Genomic DNA, 23,109 nt, shown 5'->3' with positions numbered 1-23,109 from the left:
GCCTGCAGCACAGCAATTTACAAATAATCTTGCATGCTGTTAGGCTACACCTATGAAAGTTGGACCTGAGGGGCTGTTTCAATATAATATTGCCCAATCTAGCCCACGTTGTGTACCTACAAGCCAGCCAGGAAGGTGTCTACACCACAAAGGAGGTCTGAATGGGTGTTCTAGTAACAGCCTGGATCATCGTTCTGTCTATCTGCTTGTAAAAGTATTTTGGTGATGCTAGAAGGCATTTGTCACCAACATTGGCACAGCAGAGCCCTCCGTCTGATTCAAAGAACCACCCCTGGATCCGCTCCAGGGGAAAAGGAAAGTATTTGGCAACTATACACATTCTTGACAGTCTACAGTTGTCAAATTAGAAAATTAGAACAAAAGCCATTCATAAAAAACGATACATTTCAGGAAAAGTATTATGTAAACAGTCACATGTAGACACGTATGTTTATAGGCGTGCATTGTGTCCCAAAAATAGTATAGGCAACGCTTCAGCTGTGTAGAAAATCGTGCTGTTACTTTGAATCGTTTCCAAAGGAAAAAAATATATAACATATTACAGTGGTATGTGGCTGCACTAGTGTACTACAGTTGATTTTATAGTTATGTATTTATTGTGACTTTGGAGTTTAGCGTCAACATTCTGGGGTGGGACATACTTTGAAATTATGTCTCTGTTGAAAGGACAGTGAAATCTGTGAATTGTTGCTTTGCTTTGGATATAGATTCAAAAATGGCACCGTTCCCCATCTAGGACAGAAGAGGCTTCTCTGCTAACAGGACGCCCTCGCCTTGCTCTGCTAGGGGAAAATCTCTATTCACATAAGTCCCATTTGTTCTTGAAATGAGATTCCACTCGGTATTTAAAAAGTAGTTTGGCACAAAGCAGAGCTTCCACTCGCCGAATTGTTCCCCTAAAGCTCCAAACTGACCATTTATCGTTTATAGTTAGGATTTAAATGTGCTGTATTAGTTTTACTTGACTGGGTTTGATGATACTAGTTTACTATTTGCCTTGCTCTTGTTAGTGATTAAAGAAGAGAATGAATCCCGCACACCGCCGGGCTATTAAACTTCATGAACTAGACGTGTGCCTGACTATAAAAGGCATCCAGATTTCATTGTATAAACACATCTGCACGCATCCAATCTTCCATATCCACACCTTTCTGTGATATGCTACTATAGCACAATACTGCTGATATCCATTACATGTGGAGGGCACAACTGTGCAGCACACTCTCCTGGGCTCCTCTACTGTTGAACATGGCCATTGGGACATGTGACACTGCGCCTTTTGTTGTCCTCTCTGACTCACTTACATTAAATGCTCACTTCTTGTGGGGGGGGGGGGGGGGGGGGGCACGTTCTTTGCATATTTTGAAGAACAAATATGTAGCTGGCGGTGTTGAGGTAACATGTATAATTCCTCCAGCAGATCTGACCTACAGTGTCTGATTTCCCAACGCTTTATAGCAGTTGTGATGAGTGTCCTCAGAATATTTCAGACATGTAAACACGCCACACCATCACCCCACCCCACTGGTTGTGTGTGTCTACATGTGATCTATATGTATATATATATATATATATATATATATATATATATATATATATATATATATATATATATATATATATATATATATATATATATATATATATATATATATATATATATATATATGTATGTATATATTTGCACATATGACGTGGATCTACGTCTATGTGTTTATGCATGCAATATATATATATATATACACACATGTATATTTCATGTAACTGCCTTTGTATGATAGTATTTTCAGTTTGTAACTTGTACATTTGGGAGAAATTTATATACTTGGCATATATATAAATAGATAGGTGTGTGTGTGTGTGGAGAGAGAGAGGGAGTATGAGAAATATTCATCTACACACACACACACACACACATATATATATATATATATATATTATTTTTAGGTGTTGTTTTTTATTTGTTTATCCCCGCTGTATTGTGTTTTGTAAAAAAAAAAATACCACTGAAAACAGGAGTGTGCTTTCCAGCATGCTGGTTATTATGCTACATAGTAAACGCAAATAAACAAAAAAAAGTGAAATATAAGTCAACTGATCAATAACATATTCTGAACCCAATGTGCTTGAAGTGTAAATGAACCCAAAGGCAGGTACAGTGACTTTGTTGTGGTCTTCTAGCTCTGGGATTATAAGGACGGGTTTTACAAGAAAACGTGGGAATAAGTGTTTTACTGGGGTGCTACAAGTAGGGGATGGTTCTTGTATTCAGTAACTCGTCCAGCAGTGCACAAACCTTGGAGAGGGCCTCAAGGCTTCCTATTCTTACAGAAACATCTGAACCCAGCTCATTTCATATGCCCTTCCCAGAAGAAAGTCACAAGTGGAGGCTAATAAAAATGTAGCACAGAGTTTAAAAAGCAGATATTTTCCTTGAGCTTGCAAAGGCAGACTAGGCTGCTCTAGTAGTCTACGGATCGTCTGAAAGCCAAGGGTAAGTGCTTTGGGAATGCGTGGTTAAAAGTATGGTGCACTGATTTACATACTAAACCAACTAATAAACTCTCTGATTCATTTGACTTTTCACACCACACATCCGAACTGAGCAGTGCGGTTTCCATATAGTAATATTTTTTCTGAAATGATTTGTATGGTTCCCTTTTAGCCTCTGCAACAAAAGGGAGACAGCCACTAACCAAATGCAAAGATGAGGCTCCTAGCAGAAGTCTGTAAAAAGCATTCTGGTCACTTTATATTCCTAGGGCCAGGTTATAGCATTCTAGCCTGCTTAAAGGCATAGCATAGGCTCTGTAGTAGCACACTGTAGAGTGTAAAGTATCATAAACGCCTAAGCTCAGATGACTTAAGGTTTTTAAAGTGTGGCTATCAAAAGGATGCAACTGTTTTAAAATAAGTTTTATTTCATAGGGGTGGATTGAATACAGCAAAACAGTGCATTGAGTTTTGTTGTTTGACTTTCTTGTTGTTTTATCTTTTCTGTTTTCTTATGTTGGAAATTCTTATGTGCTTTCAGACAAAGCTTTTAGGTCATGGTCTTTGGCCATTGTAGTTCCCTCTTGAAGACCACCCCCCAACACTGCTTAACATTCACCTTCTGCAACAATCTATCTTTTCAGCTCTTTTTCCCCCCCTTCTCTGTCGCTGTATGCTCTGCATATCTATGGGCAGTATATCTCTGTGAAGCTATGGCTGTGATCAGAACATTAAATATGTATATGCCGTGTAATTTGTTTTAAAACATGCAAATATGACACTTCTAATATAAACAGACTGCACAGAGAACTGCAAAATAACAACAAAAATGCTCTATAGTCAGAGTATTAAAGCATTTTTGTTGTTAAGGAAAGTAAGGGGTAAAGGGCGAAATGACAGGTCAGCTCAGGAGAATAAGGTGGAATGAATTAGAAAGTGGTGCTGGTTATGTAATGTTGTAATGTGGGAATATGTATATATATATATATATATATATATATATATATATATATATATATATATATATATATATATATATATATATATATATATATATATATATATATATATATATTAGAGGTCGAGCTTAGATGAACCTTTGCATACGAAACTGGACTGGGAGGGGTTGATGCCTAGACGTGAGCTTTCATTGGCTGCATTCATTTGCCGTGGTGCAGGGGTATCTCTAATCATATTCAGCATGTTTTGCACAAGAAATGTCAGCCAGAAAGGAATATCTGCTCTCTTCGCCAAATTATTCCACAACAATGTCATGTTCGGACAGTCCGGCTGCAAACTCTTTCCTGGTGGACTCGTTAATCGGCGGTGGCAGAGGAGAAGCCGGGGGCTACTACCAGGGCAGTGGGGTGTACCTGCCCCAGGCGTCCGAGGTGTCCTATGGGCTGCAGAGCTGTGGACTTTTCCCAGTTTTGAGCAAACGAAATGAAGGTATCCCCCCGAGTAACGCGGCGGCCCCCACATCTCAGAGCTTCGCCTCTGGGATGGACGTCTGGCTGGATGCCCCAAGGTCCTGCCGTGTGGAGCAGTCTAGCCCAGCAGCCACCTCCTGCTCCTTCACACAGAACATTAAGGAAGAGAATTCCTACTGCCTCTATGACTCGGACAAATGCCCAAAGACTTCAGCTGCCACTGACCTGTCCACTTTCCCAAGGGTTAATTCTGAGACTAGCCCTGCTCATAATACCAGCTCTGTTCCAGTGCCAGGCTACTTCCGCCTCTCCCAGGCGTATGGCACCTCTAAGGGCTATGGCGCTCCAGGGCCGCTTGCTGCTCCGCCACAGCACTTCGCCCCCCAGCCCCCGGTCCGGTTTGATCAGCCCCTACCCTTGTCTTCCATGGCTGCAGAGAACGTGCGGAGGGAGAGGGAGGACTCGCCCCACAGCAAGCTGGCTGGCGCAGCCCAACAGAGAGCAGCAGAGGAGGAATCCCATCATCATCACACGTCTTCATCCGGCGCAGAGGACTCCTCTCCAGCCCCATCTGACAGCAGCAAACATTCCCCGGAGAAAGACACCGGAGGTGAGCACTCACACTCACTCTTCTACGTGCAATTACATCACAAAGGGAAGGGGCATATTAGCAGAGATCACAGAGGAAAGCCTCTTTTTATTATGATCCTTTGAACTATTTAATAATTGGGCGTGAGTACGTCATAAAAATCATGTCCATCCTAAACTTTACACCACATGCTTAACTGTGCTTTGTCCTAAAGGAAGTAGAGAGCCGCTATAAAATAGCATGGTTATTTATAGGGCTCCAATAGGAGAAGAGCGTTACAGGCGCCACTATCAACATCCCATCCAAAATATGACAGTAAATACCCCATGTATATGTGTTAACTAGATGTGAACTACTTGCCTTGTGCTTCACCAAATAGTGACGAGCCCAACCATGGGGAAGGCTTTGGCCTGTGCATCTCGCTTCAATTTCCATTACATAATAAAATATGCCATTAGTATCTATCCTATGTCTCCTATAATATTACATATAGCTGTTGTGTCATAACATTTAAAAACTAAGAACCGGCTATACTGATTGATTGATTGATGGATGGACAGATAGATGGACAGATAGATAGATGGATAGACAGACGGATGGATAGATGGATAGATAGATAGATGATAGATAGATAGATAGATAGATAGATAGATAGATAGATAGATAGATAGATTATACTCATGTATTGATACAGCAAGTTTATAAATACAAGTGTGCATAGGTGCTGTCCCCATCACATCATAAGGCAGATAAATACTTATAAACATACTTACATATCATATTCAATGTAATATAGCTACCTTTCCATATATGTTATCCAAGTTATGTTATACATGTTACAGTAGTCCTATATGTAGCATAATACTAATAATTAAAGTACTTCTGGGAACAAAAGGGCTTCCATTAATAGAATAATATGGTGGGAGGGGACAAAAAAATGAAAAATGGTTATTTATCTAACTACATATCTCTTTAAAGATAATAATAATGATGATAATGATGATAAAGATAGTAATGATGACGATGATAATAATAATAATAATAATAATAATAATAATAATAATAATAATATTGATTAATGTTGGTGGATAGGTATGTAGGTAGGTAGGTAGGTAGGTAGGTAGGGAGATAGATAGATAGATAGATAGATAGATAGATAGATAGATAGATAGATAGATAGATATGGTTCCTGGGTTTTTTTTCCTTTTGTTTATGCTTCCTTTTTCTCTAGGTACAGTCTATGTTACAAGGTATCTGTATTTTTTGTATTTGTTAGGTCACTCCAAAGGTGAAAACGCAGCCAATTGGTTAACAGCTAAAAGTGGACGGAAGAAACGCTGCCCTTACACCAAGCACCAAACTCTGGAACTGGAAAAAGAATTTTTGTTCAACATGTACCTGACTCGAGAGCGGCGCTTGGAGATCAGCCGCAGCGTCCACCTCTCAGACAGACAAGTGAAAATTTGGTTTCAGAACCGCAGAATGAAATTGAAGAAGATGAACCGAGAGAATAGGATCCGGGAACTCACAGCCAATTTCAACTTCTCCTGATGACGAGCCTACTGTACACCTTCTCTGTTGTTTCTTCTTCCAGTATAGCCAGTACTCTGCCACCTGGTTTAACTGATCCTCACCTGAATGGATTGACAGTTCTGTACATGACCAGTATGTTCATGATCCCACCTTTGTTTTGTTTTGTTTTCTTATGATTTATCTGGGGAAAAGCCATACTTGCACACGTCTTTAAGAGCTTTTTTTATTATAATAATTATTTTTTATTTTTTATTATTTTTTAGACTGAGATATTTTTATGAAAAGCGTTTGCAGTGATTAGCCGTCATAGAAAGAGCAGATTATTACTTCTATCTTTAAAAGTCTTAAATCCTGTTTTTTTCTGTTGTTGTTGCATCTGACTGGCACTGCGTTTCTATATTATTATTATTCAAGAAAGAAAAAAAAAACAAAAGGTTCTAAGTTAAATGCTAGGTGCGACGAGAAAATGCGACATCTCCATGGGATAGGGTGAGTTGAGATGCTGGTAATTTCTTTATATATATATATATATATATATATATATATATATATATATATATATATATATATATATATATATATATATATATATTCTCTACCTTTGTTGGTTTTAGAGTAGTGTAGACTTAGAGGGCCTACAGCAGGTTAATTATGGTAATAGCATAAAGCACATCAGGACTGGACTGCAGAGGGCCTACTTCTACTCCCCACATCCTTCCATATATTGTCTATTTCCATGTATGTGTCGTATTGCAGGAGCTAAACGACAGCAGAAACCTTGAAAGGGGAAATATTCGCATTCCGCCCAAAAATACTGTGAATTTTACATGTTTTAATTTACCAAATTATAAGTGCATAAAAGAAATAAGGACGTTATAGATGCAAATATGTGTAAATGTTTATTATTATTAAAAGGAAAAAAAAACAATGTTTTCTCAAATGCATTTTATGTTTTTAAACGTTAATGTACGTTTCTCAATCCTTGGACGCCGCCCCTTCACCCAGATAAATGAATATTGTTATGCTGCTGTGTGTGAAAAAAAAGGCCATGTTTATGATCTCAATGAAGAATCAAATAAAATGAAATGAATCCTTGGTATTTTTTTACTTCTTCTCTGGCTGTTTATCCTAAAGCTTTTACTTTATCTCCTGACGAAGTTTTACAACAGCACAAGTTGGCTAAACCCCCCTCCTGCAATTACTATAGGAATCCATTTAAATATTACCTAGACAGTCGTAATTTGTCTGGGCTATATAGCAATGGTGCTGTAAGGTTTGTCGGCTTTTGTTCAGTTTTATGACTTGCTAGTATATCTGGATTGTAGCAGAGCTAGACCAGGGGCTTTCAGTTGTGCAAGGAACTGCTTAAGCAGAGGAAGCAACTAACGAGAGGAGATGGGATTGATTTTTTTGTGTGATCTGAAAAGCAAGAAGCTGTTCCACTTCCATCTGGGAAAGCGTAGAGGTGGCCCCACATGACATTGACGAACCCCCAAGGTGAGACTTGATTGCGCATTGCGCAGTAGCGTTGCCTTAACGCACTTCTGCGTATTTTTGTAGGCTTTTTTTTGCTGGAGTTTTGTTTAAGTGCAGTCTAGGCCAGGGAATGTGTGTTTACAGTATGGATCAGCTGCCCACGGCTCCTGTGCATGTTCACATACACCCCTACATGCAATCGTGTATATCATGCATCCCCTCGCCCATCTACACTTGCAGTCACCCACCCAGCCATCCACCATTGTGAATTCCATCTCTGCAGTATGTATATACTAACCCGTTACTTTTATGACTGTTCTCTGTTTCTAGTGCATGTTTTAGCTTGCAGAGAGACTGGGGCACTGATTACACGCCTTCCTTATTACGGAGGGACTTGCTAGTGTGCTGCTGATTCTTTCCTTATAGCGGATCTTCAGGGAGCTTTGGAGGTCGCCCACCCTAAAGTATTAAAGGAGAGCTGGCGTGTGATTTAGGTAGTTTCATGTTGTTGGGGCTCCAGCCTTCTCTCGACAACAAGAAACTGTCTTAGTCACATCAGTGAATATCTTCATCTGTGTTGTGGAAGATAGGACGGCCGTGTGCACCCGTGTGAGGGGCTGTGGTCCCCCCCCAGAATGTTGGTATAGTATTGTGCTCAGTCGGAGGAAATACAGATTATTATTATATTGTGCACACTGAATTTATGGAGCGAATTCTTGGACTTGGACATCCATCTAAACCAGTAGGTAGAGAGATAATGAGATAATGGTTTCAATGTAGTGTGTCAATGTATGTAAGCAACTGTGCTATTGCTACTACACTGGGGATGACTTACTAAATGAGGACATCGGTCTATATTGTAACTAAATAAACACCAGAAAAAATTGCACACACCCATACACCCCCCCCCCCCAATCCCCCCCCCCCCCCTCTAAACCTAAGAAAACACAGACTGGAGTGAAAGCCCTGCTTTAGTAAACCAGCATTCAGATGTATCTACAATGTGTAAATGTAATGCTACACTAGGTAACTGTCATTGTGAATTTGTAGTAAGTAGTCATATTCTTAGTGACGATGATATAAGAATTTACATAGCGCTGGGATGTGGATTATTAAGCACGGCTACGAGTGGGAAGTAGGTCGAGCTGGCTGCAGTAATGGCTTCCTGCTCACAAGGCCTAGGTTACGATCATTATTACAATGAGCCTATAGTCTGGCATTCCTGGGAGCCTCCCCACCAGCACATGCAAACAGCAGACTTCAACTAAAATGTAACAGACACTATATAGGCAAAAGGCACCTCATACAGCAATACTGGGCTCTCTATAGAGTATGATTATTATCAAAACAGACAGGGATTTTACAGATACAGTTGGAGTCGAAGTTGTGTTTACTCTACTTTTGCCCCTAACGAGCATTGTGTACATCCATGTGGGGAACCAAAACTCCATACACACACACACACACAGGATCACAATAACATGCCAAATATGCCTTCATCCTGGGAACCACCCAGGCTTATGCTCGCTTTTTACTTCGGGCTTCAGAATCATGTAAACACCCACAAACTATGTACAGTGGTTCACGTGAGACTATTTGTTACACACACACACACACACACACACACACACACACACACACACACACACACACACACACACACACACACACACACACACACACACACACACACACACACACACACACACACACACACACACACTCACACACACACACACACACACACACACACACACTTTCTCTCTACCCCCCCCCCCCCCCCCCCCCCCCCGCCAGTGTTTTATTTTAATTCTAAACATTTTATTGAGGCCATTCACTCACATAATAGTGTGTAATAATATTTGCATATGCCTATCTAGAAATAGTGACCATGACAATTATTATTATCATTGTACCTTTATTTATTTTACAAAATGTATAGCTAGTAGAAGTAAAAATAACGTAACCACAATATTATAAAACAATGAATTTGCTAAGTGTTTTAATCACTCATACCACCCACCCAGGTAGGTGTGTGCTGGCGGTATATATATAGACATATATATAGAGAGAGATATACTGTATATTAGGCAATGCTGCCATAAAAAGTGTATATATATATATTTGTGTGCATATACACACACAACACCTATGTTTACACACACCATACACACACATACACACACACAGATATATATATATATATATATATATATATATATATATATATATATATATATATATATATATATATATAGTAGATAGATAGATAGATATCCTATGTGTGTGATTGTGAACTGGGAATGCGTGTATGGTGTGTGTGAATAGAATATAAGTGTTGTGTGTTTACGTGCACACAATTTTATGAATATATACAAACACACGCGCACACATTTTTAGCATCACTGTACACAAAGCACATTAGTGTTCGGCCAGTTATTGCCTTAACGCAGTAATTATTATTCCTCCCAGTAATACTCAATTGCTCCTTGGCGTAGGTATTGCTGAGTATTCACAATATCGCCAACATGTTGGGAATAATATTTTAACAGTTTGAAAGCTCCTACCTTTGGGGCATTTTTGCTCGGGCAGTTTAATTACAAGTTGTGGACAGAAGAGAAGATTTGTGCGTTATGAAAAAGTATATATTTTTTCACTGCAAAAATAGTTCCATGAAAAATGTCAGGATATTCTTTAAATGCCGGGACACAAAAGATAGATAGATAGATAGATAGATAGATAGATAGATAGATAGATAGATAGATAGATAGATAGATAGATAGACAGTTCTGAAATCATAACAATGGACTTGATCTGGCTGCCATGTTGAGCTTAGCAATGTAACCCTCCGCAGTATGTTGATTATTTAGTCTCACATGCTACTGTTGCAGAATGTAGCCAGTACAATGCAGCCGATGTAAAGTATGAAATCCAATAAAAAATGTGGAGAGTGCAATATAGTTTTATAACGCTGGTCAGTATGTGAGAACTAAAGCCAAGGATTTTCTATGACGCCTTGCCCCACACTAATCCACGCCCTTATTTCCTTCCCTTTGTATGTGCACAGCCTCACTTGTGGTCTCCCTTATCATTACTATTATATATTTCATGAGATTCTTTCTAAGAAATGACCCACAGTAATACTCACACATACTACAACTAGGCAGATATCATTAGGAAAACGCACTCCTGTATATTACAAGGGGTATGACCGTTTGTTTATTTCATATCTCCATCCATTTTCCTTCATTTTTCTCAGTGGAAACGTCATATTTTTATAGCATAGCCCCCTCTGCATCTGTCCCATGCATCCCTGGTCCCTCCAGAGGTAATTGGTGGCACGCCAGCACAGTTCTCTAATTAAAATGAATTACAACACTGCTTTTTTATATATACATGGATCTGATTATGCCGCTCAGCAGCAAAAAGTGCATAACATTAATGCATAGATGTGTTCAGCAGGCAGAGAGGGTGCCAACCTGTGCCAGTCTGTACAGCATGGCGACATATTTGTAGTTCCTGTGTGATTTCGATGAGGCGATATGAAATGAGCAGTTTTTGCAGCAGTCACAGCCAGTCTGGCAGTGTGAATGTTGCATGCAAATAGGCATTATGAGAATTACGTCCCAGATTTGCATTTAGCACAGCTACTGGCTGTGATCTTGGCAAGTTAGTATTCCATGCATAGAGCTAAAAAGCAGCATAACTGTGTTAAGTGGGGATGTTGTAAACTGGATTGTATTACAGAAGCTAGAAATAAAAAAAAATGTAGGAATCCTTTAAGGATTAGTTCCTAAGAGCAGGGAGCCCCAGCTTTACCTTACCTGGCTGTGACTGCTGGATAGTTTCAATAACAAATAGAGCTAAATTCTTTCCTCCCAGGTTTATATAGTCTATCTAGAACTGTGAGTGTGGGTGATTTTTTCGATGGAAGAGTTGCTATGGAGAACGGCTCCATCCTGCAGCGTGATTAATAATGATGTAAAATAGTCCCTGCAATGGTAGCCCTAGATGAAAATGTGATCTTTTAATCTGGGTTGGCCACAATTAAAGGGGACTACATTGTGTAACTCAGATATCCTTTTGCATAAAAACATATGGCTTTGCTATAAAAAATTATGACTGGAAAACACTGACCCATTAATAGCCTGCGGACTGATTTATACCTTATTGTTCTGCTGCACAGTCACATGTCCCCGGCAGCCAATAGGAAGCCAGGCAGCCTTCAACTTATTAGGTGACTGTACTTCTTTGTAGGACCAAGTTGTTACATGAAATCTGCAGTTTCATAATTTCAAGGAGGTGCTGCTCTGTTCCATGGCAATGTCGACTTCTGGGACTCTGAGCAATTATTATGTGGACTCTTTCCTAATTCACGAGGGTGAGGATCTGGTGCAGACTAGGTATGGCTCTGGCTCTCTGGCTCAGCCAGCCAGACAGGCAGCTCTGGGGGAGCACCCCGAGTACACTCCGTGCAGCTTTCAGTCCAAAACGTCAGTGTTTAGCAGCCCATGGAACGCAGTGCACCCCCAGACTGCCAATAACGTGTCCAGTGTGTACCACCCCTACGTGCACCACCAGCCACCCATCACAGCCTCAGATGGCAGGTATATGCGTTCCTGGCTGGAGCCCATGCCCGGATCATTATCTTTCACAGGCTTACCATCCAGCAGGCACTATGGCATTAAACCTGAGCCTCTGTCAGGCAGGAGGGGGGATTGCACCACGTTTGATGCCCACACTCTATCTCTGTCTGACTATGCCTGTGGCTCTCCGGCGGATAGAGAGAAGCAAAGTAACGACTCTGCTGCTGCCACTAATGGGGAAAGCCTAACAAATGGAGAGAAGCCTCCCATTGACCCAAGTAAGTGGCTGCTCTATCTACCTATGTAAATCAATTAATGTATTTATGCAATACTGTATATAGCTACAGGGAAGGGATCGTGGACTTGTCATATGCAAATGATGCTGCTGCAGATTATTCCATTTAGCTTGTACGATGGGAAGCTATAGCTTTCCACTGAGCACCGTAGCACGGTGGTGACTCCATCCATATCAGGTTGCTCTGGCATGCCCATTACTGCGAATGAATTATTTAAAATATAACGCTGCTTCCATTCACAGCGCATGGCCAGGGGGGTGTAGAACACTACAGGCGATATCAGATGAGCTGCTGCCATAGAAAGAGCAGCAGAATGGAGAATGAGATCTGACCACTCTGATCTCAGAATACATTATAGGAGGATACAGCAAACAGTATGTGGGCATAAGGTAAATAATGCAACCCCTGTAATAGATCAGTAGGAAACATGTAAGTTTCTTGTTGCTTACGCAGCGTAAATACTAGTTTAAAGTTATCATTAATTTAGAATGCTTAAACAACGTGATTGAGGGGGGGGGGGGGTGATGTTTATAGTGATTCTGTCAGTACTCTCCCCAGTGCGGACAGTGCTAATCATGCATCGATGCACCTTCTTGTATAGAGTATTGTGAAGAAGACTTGAAAAATGTCCTCTCTGTTTTCCTCCCCAGACAACCCGGCTGCTAATTGGCTACATGCGAGGTCTACGAGGAAAAAACGCTGCCCCTACACCAAGCACCAAACACTGGAACTGGAGAAGGAGTTTTTATTCAACATGTATCTGACAAGGGACAGGAGGTACGAGGTTGCCAGAGTGCTAAGCCTCACAGAGAGACAAGTCAAAATTTGGTTCCAGAACAGAAGGATGAAAATGAAGAAAATTAACAAGGACCGATCAAAAGACGATTGAATATAAACAAACTTGTCGGTTGGAGGACTTAGACAAGCGATGCTACTGTATCCAGGCCTATTTCTTGTTTTCGTCTGATAAATATTTATCATGCTAAAAAAAAAAAAGACATAACCCAACACAACAGTACCACCAGAGTCTTGGTTTACCAATGCTGCCCACGAGGTACTGTATGTTTCTTAAACTATTTCATGAACAAGGAATCGGGGCATTAGGGGTGGGCTAACTTAAAAAGAAATCTACCTGTTCTACTCTACAAAACAGACTACCTTACCATTGTGCACAATTCTATACTGACTGTACAGTCGAGCTGACTTGTTGCTATAATTATGATGATAATAATTATTATAATTATTATTATTTTCTGTTTGTGCAGCGGGCAAACCTGCTGGTATACTTGAAAATATGTTTTATTGTAGTGAGTCTATTTGTGACCGATTTATGTGTGTGAATGTCGTAAAGCTGCGATCTAGGACTAAAATTGAACTCAGGTTGTTTAATATAAAATTAGCGTTAGTACACAAGCCTGTAACGTTATTTGTCGTTTCAATATATAGACATAGATATATAGATATATAAAGACAGCTAACATTGTTGAAAGTAGTGTCGGATTATTCTATAAAGTATTAACCTTGGTATTGTGGCAATCAAACTGCAACAATCTGAGATGTGGTATACAGTGAGCTATGTACGTCACTTCTGTATGTTGTCTGAGAGAGATATAGAGGCCAAAAGCCTGAAATATTCAGAATTTGACATTAGGATTCTGATGTCAGTCTCCCATCTACATATATATGCATTAATATATATGCAGAGTTCAGGTTCTACTACCTATAGCTTGTGTCATGTCCTACTCTTTAATTGTACTGAAACTAAATTTATTAAGAATAATAAATTATACAAAATAAAAATAAAATTGGGTATATTTCTATCTTTAAAAATTAAAAAAAAAACACAATTTATGCACAACAGATTTTTTTTATATGTGTGCAAAAATTACCTCAAGGTCTGTTGACCAAATAGTTGTGCTGAATATATATTTATCTCGTCTTCTTTTCCAAATAAAAATATGAGCTTTGTTCTGTTAGTGGTGATATGACTATTTATACTTACTGTCTAGATCATTTTGATGTAGTTTATACACCTGTGTAATATATATATATATATATATATATATATATATATATATATATATATATGTATATATATATATATATATATATATATATATATATATATATATATATATATATATATATATATATATATTCATTTACCTCCTTCCTCTTGTCAAGGCCATGTGTGGGTTAGCTTGCTACATACCAAGATCCGGTCGATAATGGTCACGTGATGTCCACTATACTTTTTTTCAAGCGAAGCAGAAATAATTGTCCCTGTGGACACCCCATTCTTCTCATGCCGAGGATCTTATGTTTTAATGCTTACAACAACAAAAAAAGAAACCTCTTTCTTCCTTGTGCATGCTTAGAGAAATGTGTAGTCTGGAAGCCAATTTGGCCAAACAAGTCAGATCACTTTAAGCTCAAGTCCGGACAGAGGATGTCGTTTGTAAAACTCTGGGCCATATAAAACAATAAAAGAAAATTGCGGCTGTAACAGTTTATGGAGTCATAGCGCTTCAGGCCTTTCAGAAGAACCCGAAGGACTTGCCAGCATTACCACATGGATGCAGAGTTAACACAGGAGAATATGGTGGCCTGCACACAGCTATACTGGTAGTCGCTACATTGTGAGATATTTAATCGACACAGGATGTATGTGGCCGTGAAATAATAATAATATCTGTATTTATTGCTGAAATGACAGTCATTGGTGTTTTTTAAAGTAGAGGGAAAAGAAGGGGAGAAAATGACCGCAGGCTTTTCCGGGCAGTTGGGACGCCCTCTGTTGTTGCAGACAGAAAGGAACTTCAAAAGAATGGACACTAAAGTGTGCAATAAATGGCTGGTCTGCAAACTGTCTGGAATTCGCCTCTTAATGACTTTATAGCTGTCCAGCCGCAATTAAGGTTTTTCTACAGAAGCCTTTTCATTTGTTTTGTCTGGAGGATTGAGATAATGTGCAGAGCGGAAATAACTATCTTTCATTGTCCAGCAGCAGTGAAAACTGTAGCTTTTGTTACACTTATGTTCGTCTGTTTGCCCTGTCCGGTTTCAGTATATCCATATGGCGGTTATACACCGAGGAGAGTTGGGGGAAAAGCTAGCAAGCAGGGTATGGTCTCGTTTTTCACAAAGCCTGAGGAAATCACGTTTGACCAGGAGATGGCAGCATAACACCATTAAATGATGGGAAGTACAAGCTGAACCACCCAAAAGGAAGCACAGTGTTGTTTTACCTATGCTATTTTTCTTCTGTTCCTGGAATTCAATATCATCCACCCAGAGCACATATTACTTCAATCACATTATTCTGGCCAATATTCTTTTTATTTTATTTGGTTGTTCTTAAACAATATACACATTCCAACAAAGTAATGCAAATAAAATGAGTGTAAACAATCACACACATCCACATTTAAATAATTTAAAATAAAAGTGTATTTATATATTTTTAATGTTTCTGCATGGTATATGCCGATTCAATGCATTTTTATGTATTTTTTTTATTAGTATTATTCAATTATTTATGTTCAATAGTTTGATGTAAAAATATTTCACCAAAAATATCTCACCAATACACGTTTTATGCATTATAAAGCCCCACATACAGTTACACACACTAAAGAAAGTGTGTGCGTGTGCGTGTGTGTGTGTCCGCGCGCGTGCGAGTGCATGTGTGTGTGTGTGTGTGTGTGTGTGTGTGTGTGTGTGTTTAGTGTGTGTCTGTGTGTGTGTGTGTGTGTGTTTAGTGTGTTTAGTGTGTGTGTGTGTGTGTGTGTGTGTGTGTGTGTTTAGTGTGTGTGTGTTTAGTGTGTGTGTGTGTGTGTGTGTGTGTGTGTGTGTGTGTGTGTGTGTGTGTGTGTGTGTGTGTGTGTGTGTGTGTGTTTAGTGTGTGTGTGTTTAGTGTGTGTGTGTGTGTTTAGTGTGTGTGTTTAGTGTGTGTGTGTGTGTGTGTGCGTGTGTGTGTTTAGTGTGTGTGTGTGTGTGTGTGTGTGTGTGTGTGGGGGGGGGGGGGGTTATCAGCACCAGACTTTTCTTTAGATTTTATTTGCATTGTAATATTATTAATAATAGCACTGCATGTGGAGAATGTGGAGGATTTGATCATTATTATAATTTAACTCTTTTTGCCATCTGCTGTAAACATATCATTACCAAATCATATCCACCTGTGTAGGGTCAACACATACAAAACACACAGGTCACAGATACTGTGTGTGTCTCTGAATGTGTGTGTGTGTGTGTGTGTGTGTGTGTGTGTGTGTGTAGTGTGGTGTGGTGTGTGTGTGTGTGTAGTGTAGTGTGGTGTGTGTGTGTGTGTGTAGTGTAGTGTGGTGTGTGTGTTTATCAGCACCAGAGGTTACTTTAGGTTTTAAGATTTTTTTTTTAAATGTAGATTTAATGCAAGCACTGCATATAGAGAATTTGATCATTATTATAATATAACTCTTTTTTCAGTCTGATGTAAAAATACGATTACCAAAACATATCCTCCTGTGTAGGGTCAACACATGTCTCTGTGTGTGTGTGTGTGTGTGTGTGTGTGTGTGTGTGTGTGTGTGTGTGTGTGTGTGTGTGTGTGTGTGTGTGTGTGTGTGTGTGTGTGTGTGTGTGTGTGTGTGTGTGTTATACTTTCCTTTCCAACACTAGAAAGCAATACAGTGTGTGCGTGTGTGGCTTGTGACGCTGCACATAATACCATTATTTACATAATAATAATAATTACAATAACAATATCAATAATAACATTGTAATCACACTATACACACACACACATATAGTGCATGCACCACAGCACCCAGTACGAATGCAGTGTTATTATTGATATTGTTACTATTATGTAAATATTTGTTGCATCAAAATATACTATATGCAGCATCACTATACACATAAACACAAACACGCTGTCTTGCTTCCTAGTGTTTATAATGGAAAGGGGAATAAAAAGTGTGTGTGTGTGTGCGTGCGTGCGTGCGTATTTTCCTAAATTTTATAATTTTCATAAAACGTGCACATATTTAACTATGATAAAACAAAACAAAAACAAAACAGTAATGGTATATGCTGTTTGTGTTGATGCTGAATAGAGTCGGATTTGATAAATTAAAAAAAAAGAATAAGAAATATAGTCTAACAAAATACATTAAGCCTGCATAAATAGTGCATGGAAAATATATTGTAAAAATAAATATAGTGCATGCAAATCAGTTTATCCATTTAAAAAATGGAAAATAAAAAATAGCAGTTTGAAATCAGTGCCATAAATTATGCATGTGTGTGTGTGTGTGTGTGTGTGTGTGTGTGTGTGTGTGTGTGTGTGTGTGTGTGTGTGTGTGTGTGTGTGTGTGTGTGTGTGTGTGTGTGTGTGTGTGTGTGTGTGTGTGTGTGTGTGTGTGTGTGTGTGTGTGTGTGTGTGTGTGTGTGTGTGTGTGTGTGTGTGTGTGTGTGTGTGTGTGTGTGTGTGTGTGTGTGTGTGTGTGTGTGCGTGTGTGTGTGTTATTATTCTAGTATTATACCGCCACGTGTGCTACTTTGCACATTCTGTGTTTTTAAGACTGATAGTCATTTTTGCTATGTTCATAATTATTTCCAGGAAAAGAAAAAAAGACAAGAAAGGATTTTTTGCTTAAAATACGCAATGGTTGTATCCATGCAGATGCAATGTATTTCTCCATGAAGCAGCAAATAAATATACAAGCATAATCTATTAGATTGCAAAACTTCAAAACATTATTTATTTTTAGACAGCTTGCACATTGGTTTTGGCCTGTTATTATTATACTATTTTCCTCTACACGTTATATTTTCACAGACACACACCCAGGCGCTCCTATATGATATCCTTGTACTACAAATGTATATTTGTATGTATATAGTCACACGGGTAACATCTAATATGTATATAAAACATCATAGCTTTTTTTGTGTGTATTTCATGCACTTGGAAATGAGTTCTTCACTTTATGTACAGGGACTGTTTTTGCCATAGATTTGTTTTTATATGAAACCCCTCCTCTTTTTATTCCTCCCCTCCCCTTCCTCCCCATAGTAGCAAATTCATAAACTTTCCCCATACAGTAACTCTAGGTTACTTTACTTATATTTATGGGTACAAATATTTGTATACAAATAATATACTTATTATTTCCCCTGAATTATTATTATTATTATTATTATTATTATTATTATTATTATTATTATTATTATTATTATTATTATTATTATTATTATTATTATTATTATTATTATTATTCCAGCGATAATAATAATAAAGTGTGTGTGCACATGTTTATTTTCTTGCCATGTATTATTATTATTATTATTACTGAATATGTCAGATAATAATGATAATAATAATGATAATAATAATAATAATAATAATAATATTAATATGGGTGGCTAGATTTTCTTCACAACTTTTACAATTTTCAAGTGTGTGTGGTGTGGTGTGTGTGTCTGTGTATTTTCTGTACCTACAATTACTTTTTTTTTACTTCATATTTTGACTTTGAATATTTCCATTCCATTACAATGTACACAATACTGTTATATACATTAGAACAAATGCACAGACAGAATAAGATGTCTTCTAATGTGTGAGAGAACAGAGAGATATGCCACAAATGCAGACATTAGTGCGTGGGAACCGCTCTGTACAACAGATGAGCTGTATCTTTTTAAGGTAGAATTTCCGGAGCAATCCCATTGAGCGTTTCAAGTTTATGATGTGCAATATAAAAGGTTGTAAAAGCTATCTGTGTAGCACAGTCTCCTGCCTGGGAGAAGGAATCATTTTAACAGGCGTTTGGTGAGGGAGCCGTGCTCCTTTCTGAAAGTAGGACTATTTATTTATTAGTGTTTATGGGTATTTATTCACGTTGGACCTGTTACGACGGAGCAATCTACCGGGGAATGATGGACTCGCCAAGGCCACACAGGTAAGAGTCGCCTATAGACCCGTATACGGCTTGCTTCAGCAGCACTATATGTGTACCGCATGCCGAGCCCTACATAGCTGCACCTCGGCACAAATTCCACACATCACAAGGGAAACTAGTAACTACCTCAGCGGCTTCTATTCTAGAAAACAATGCAGGTAATAAATAACTATCCCATACGAGGTGGAAGGTTCCATGGGATGTGTTATTTATTTAAAGACACTAGTATGTGCCCGATATATGTATATATATATATATGTATACATATGTATAAAATATATATTTTATATATATATGCTCTAGTGATCTATTATTTTCCAATAGATGCAATACTCTAATATACCACAATCAGGGTTTTATAGATTTCGAATATTTCCTTTTTATAGATTTTGAATGTTTCCTGATTTATTTGAAGCCTATGGCAGGAGGGTATACAAGATAGTGTGATTCTTGCAGGTATTGTATAATTACAGATAGATGGATAGATGGATGGATAGATCGATAGATAGATAGATAGATCATCTGCCTTTCTATCTATAGCTATCTACTATCTATCTATCTATCTATCTATCTATCTATCTATCTATCTATCTATCTATCTATCTATCTATCTATCCATCCATCCATCCATCCATCCATCCATCCATCCATTTATCTATCTAGCTCTTCTCTTTCTATTATGTATCTAAATCGAAGTAGCCAGAATGTCCATACCATTTGTGTGAATTCATAAGAAATGGAATGATTCGCACCGCCCATGTTATAAAATAAACAATACTCCAGTACAGAGAGGCATCGAGATTCCAGCAATAAATATATATTCTTATGCACGTCTCTTCTACTCTCTTGTGATGTGAGTTAGCCGACCATGTCCCATATAAAGCATAGATTTGTGCTGAGGATTATAGCATTACCATGCACCGTATTGTGTTTGTGTGTGTGTGTGTGAAGCAGGGTGGAGGAAGCCATGCTATGCACAGCAGCAGCAGCAGACACCAGGGCTGGGTATACAGGCAGCAGTGTGAAGCTGGGCTTGTGATATCAGTGAGATCTACCTACGTGTGCTCTCCAGGGAGGGATGAGTGGACACATATACACCATTTTGGAAAGCCATTTATTGAGAGCAGAGAAGAGCCAGGCTGTTTTTCCTGCATTGCACACAGATCTGTCCCACCTGTGATGCAGGAGGAGATTGGTCGGGGTGGTCATATGGTCGCAGATCACGTGCCAGAGGCAGCTCAGTGCAAAAAGAAAATGGGGTTTTGTGTAAATCTGGGGGCTTAATGTTATCATATATCAAGCTACCTCGTAAAACCGACATTGAAGCCTACCGGACAACAAATCACAGGTCAAAAATATGAGTTCTTCATATTATGTGAATGCTCTTTTCAGCAAATACGCGGCGGGGGCTTCTCTCTTCCAAAACACAGAGCCCACTTCTTGTTCCTTTGCTACCAACTCCCAGAGAAGCAGCTATGGAGCCGGCAGCAGTGGCTTTCCGCCATCCTTGCCCAGTCTGTACAATGTGAACAGTGCCCTCTACCAGAACCCCTTCTCTGGATACAGCTTGGGCACAGACGCCTATAACCTGCACTGCTCGTTTGATCAGAACATTCCGGTGCTCTGCAGTGACCTGGCCAAAGCCAGCTGTGACAAGGCGGAGGAGTCCACCCTGCACCCCCAGACTGACAGTAATTACCGCATTTACCCCTGGATGAGGTCCTCAGGTATGCCTATATCTACTGGGGAGGGAGAGGCCATTACTGCACAGGCAACTTGTGCAAGGCTTTATGGATTTAATTAAGGGAGCAGGCGCCATGGCTGCACAGCCTATGGCTCTATTGAGATCTGCACTGCCTTCGTTTTATGACCCACTTAATGGCTTAACCGCTCGACGTCTGTAGTATTTATACGTTTTAAATACAATTTTCAGATCATTCTATTTATTGAGTGTTTTGGGGAAAAATGCATATCTATTTTTCTTTGTAGCAGACAGGAATTTGCACGACATGATTATATACAGAGATGGGTCGTGAAATAATGAAGAGAGCTACGCTGTAATGCGTTAATGCCATTTTTAACTGTATTTCTGAGCGTTTGGGGACAGTTAATGCATGTTTGTGAGCGCCATTGTTCCTGTAGGCAGGCATAACATAGGCCGGCAGTGGGGGAAATATAAATAAAAGAAATGAGTGGCGTACGAAAAAGAAGCGTATAAATAAGACTAGACAACGCTCTGCCCATAATATACGCTGCCACATAGGCAAGGATTGTATATATAGTTACAATAGGCCGTTTGCTGTACTGTGGGAGTCTATATAGAAGGCTCAGCCGCCGGCTAGGCCTTTGTTCTGGGCTATTTGACTTTGTATCATAGAATTATTGCAGAATGAGGCACTCTCAGCCATGACTAACACACTGTACAACTTGTGTAATATATAGGTCCCGACAGGAAGAGGGGTCGCCAGACATACACCCGATACCAGACCCTGGAGCTAGAGAAGGAATTCCACTTCAACCGCTACCTAACCCGGAGGAGGAGGATAGAGATTGCCCACGCTTTGTGCCTCACTGAGAGGCAGATCAAAATATGGTTCCAGAACCGGAGAATGAAATGGAAAAAGGAGCACAAGGAGGAGAGTGGCGGCACCTCCGACGCTGGGGAGCAGACCCCGGCAGCCACTACTGCGTCGGATGAGGACAAACCTAAGGAGGGAGAGTAAAGACTGTGCTGCAGAAATGTGGCGGTGGCACGGGGACTGTGAAAGAACGATACTTCCAATAATCATTTTATTTCCTTTAGTTACAGGAGTAAATACAATCAGGCCATGTTGTCATCTTCAGCACAGCGCCAATCGGGTGCACCCTGAAGGAGGAAACACAAACAATAACATTTTGTAACGTCACATTAGTTCATAGCATTGATTATGTATGTATACTATATAATGCAGGTAATACGTATACTTACATGGCCACTCACACACATATATATTATAAGTACTTAAGCTAACTACCTACAGTCGCGCCATGCTCAGATACTGTGCAATAAATATACATGAGTACTACCTAACTTAAAATGAAGTCCTATCTAATAGTAGACCTTGCAGGAATCCACCCAACAAGTGGAAAGTAATGGCAATTAACATACTCAGTGTTCCAACCACTACTACAATAACTTTATACTACCTATAGTAAACTACCTATTTTATGTTCTGCTGTAGCGCTATAGATGGGTTCTTAAACTGCATAAAAATTGTGAAACTTGCACACCAATGTGAAGTAAGGACAGTGTGTATTTTTTATATAGTCAAAACGAATATTTGAATTAAGCAACAATGATTAAGTATGTACAATACGTTTGTTATTTGTTTTTTTGTTTTGTTTTTTGGTTCATCCACAGTTATGTTTTGGAAAAGTCAATAGTGAATAGCTAACGTGTTTGCCTTGATAACTGAACGGTAACGTGACCACATTATTTGTACCCCTAGGATTTGTATTCGTGTACAGCTGTAAATGTTTAGCCGTCTCCAGCCTGTATTTCTATAGAGATCTGCGTCATTTGATACATTTTACATACAGCGTCATCTTAATGGCATGGTGTATTTGTCTAAAAAAGAAAAATAAAGAAATAAAAAAAATAATAAAAAAAAAGTAAAATAAATAAATAAATAAAATGGTTAAAAAAAGATCAAGTTTGCTCTACTTCCATCTTGAAGTGATGTGACCAGTGTTATT

At 39.1% G+C, this 23,109-nt stretch overlaps 3 protein-coding genes across 3 annotated transcripts; all 3 read left to right on the top strand.

The window, feature by feature from the left end:
• The first annotated feature begins 3,731 nt into the window (after positions 1–3,731).
• On the top strand, positions 3,732–6,566 carry HOXA10 (homeobox A10). The gene is made up of 2 exons (XM_068238664.1): positions 3,732–4,554; positions 5,810–6,566. Exons 1-2 carry the CDS (start codon positions 3,732–3,734, stop codon positions 6,082–6,084), a joined length of 1,098 nt encoding a protein of 365 aa, XP_068094765.1. The 3' UTR covers positions 6,085–6,566.
• A 5,251-nt stretch (positions 6,567–11,817) lies between these two features.
• On the top strand, positions 11,818–14,227 carry HOXA9 (homeobox A9). The gene is made up of 2 exons (XM_068238662.1): positions 11,818–12,406; positions 13,075–14,227. The coding sequence occupies exons 1-2, from the start codon at positions 11,860–11,862 to the stop codon at positions 13,311–13,313; spliced, it is 786 nt and encodes a 261-aa protein (XP_068094763.1). The 5' UTR covers positions 11,818–11,859; the 3' UTR covers positions 13,314–14,227.
• Positions 14,228–20,518: 6,291 nt separating this feature from the next.
• HOXA7 (homeobox A7) lies at positions 20,519–23,109 on the top strand. Its single transcript, XM_068236055.1, has 2 exons — positions 20,519–21,101; positions 21,817–23,109. The coding sequence occupies exons 1-2, from the start codon at positions 20,732–20,734 to the stop codon at positions 22,095–22,097; spliced, it is 651 nt and encodes a 216-aa protein (XP_068092156.1). The 5' UTR covers positions 20,519–20,731; the 3' UTR covers positions 22,098–23,109.

The sequence above is a fragment of the Hyperolius riggenbachi genome, chromosome 5 (assembly GCF_040937935.1).
Source record: "Hyperolius riggenbachi isolate aHypRig1 chromosome 5, aHypRig1.pri, whole genome shotgun sequence".
Taxonomy (NCBI): domain Eukaryota; kingdom Metazoa; phylum Chordata; class Amphibia; order Anura; family Hyperoliidae; genus Hyperolius; species Hyperolius riggenbachi.
The sequence above is the reverse complement of the archived record's forward strand: the minus strand, read 5'-3'. Positions and strand labels throughout refer to the sequence as shown.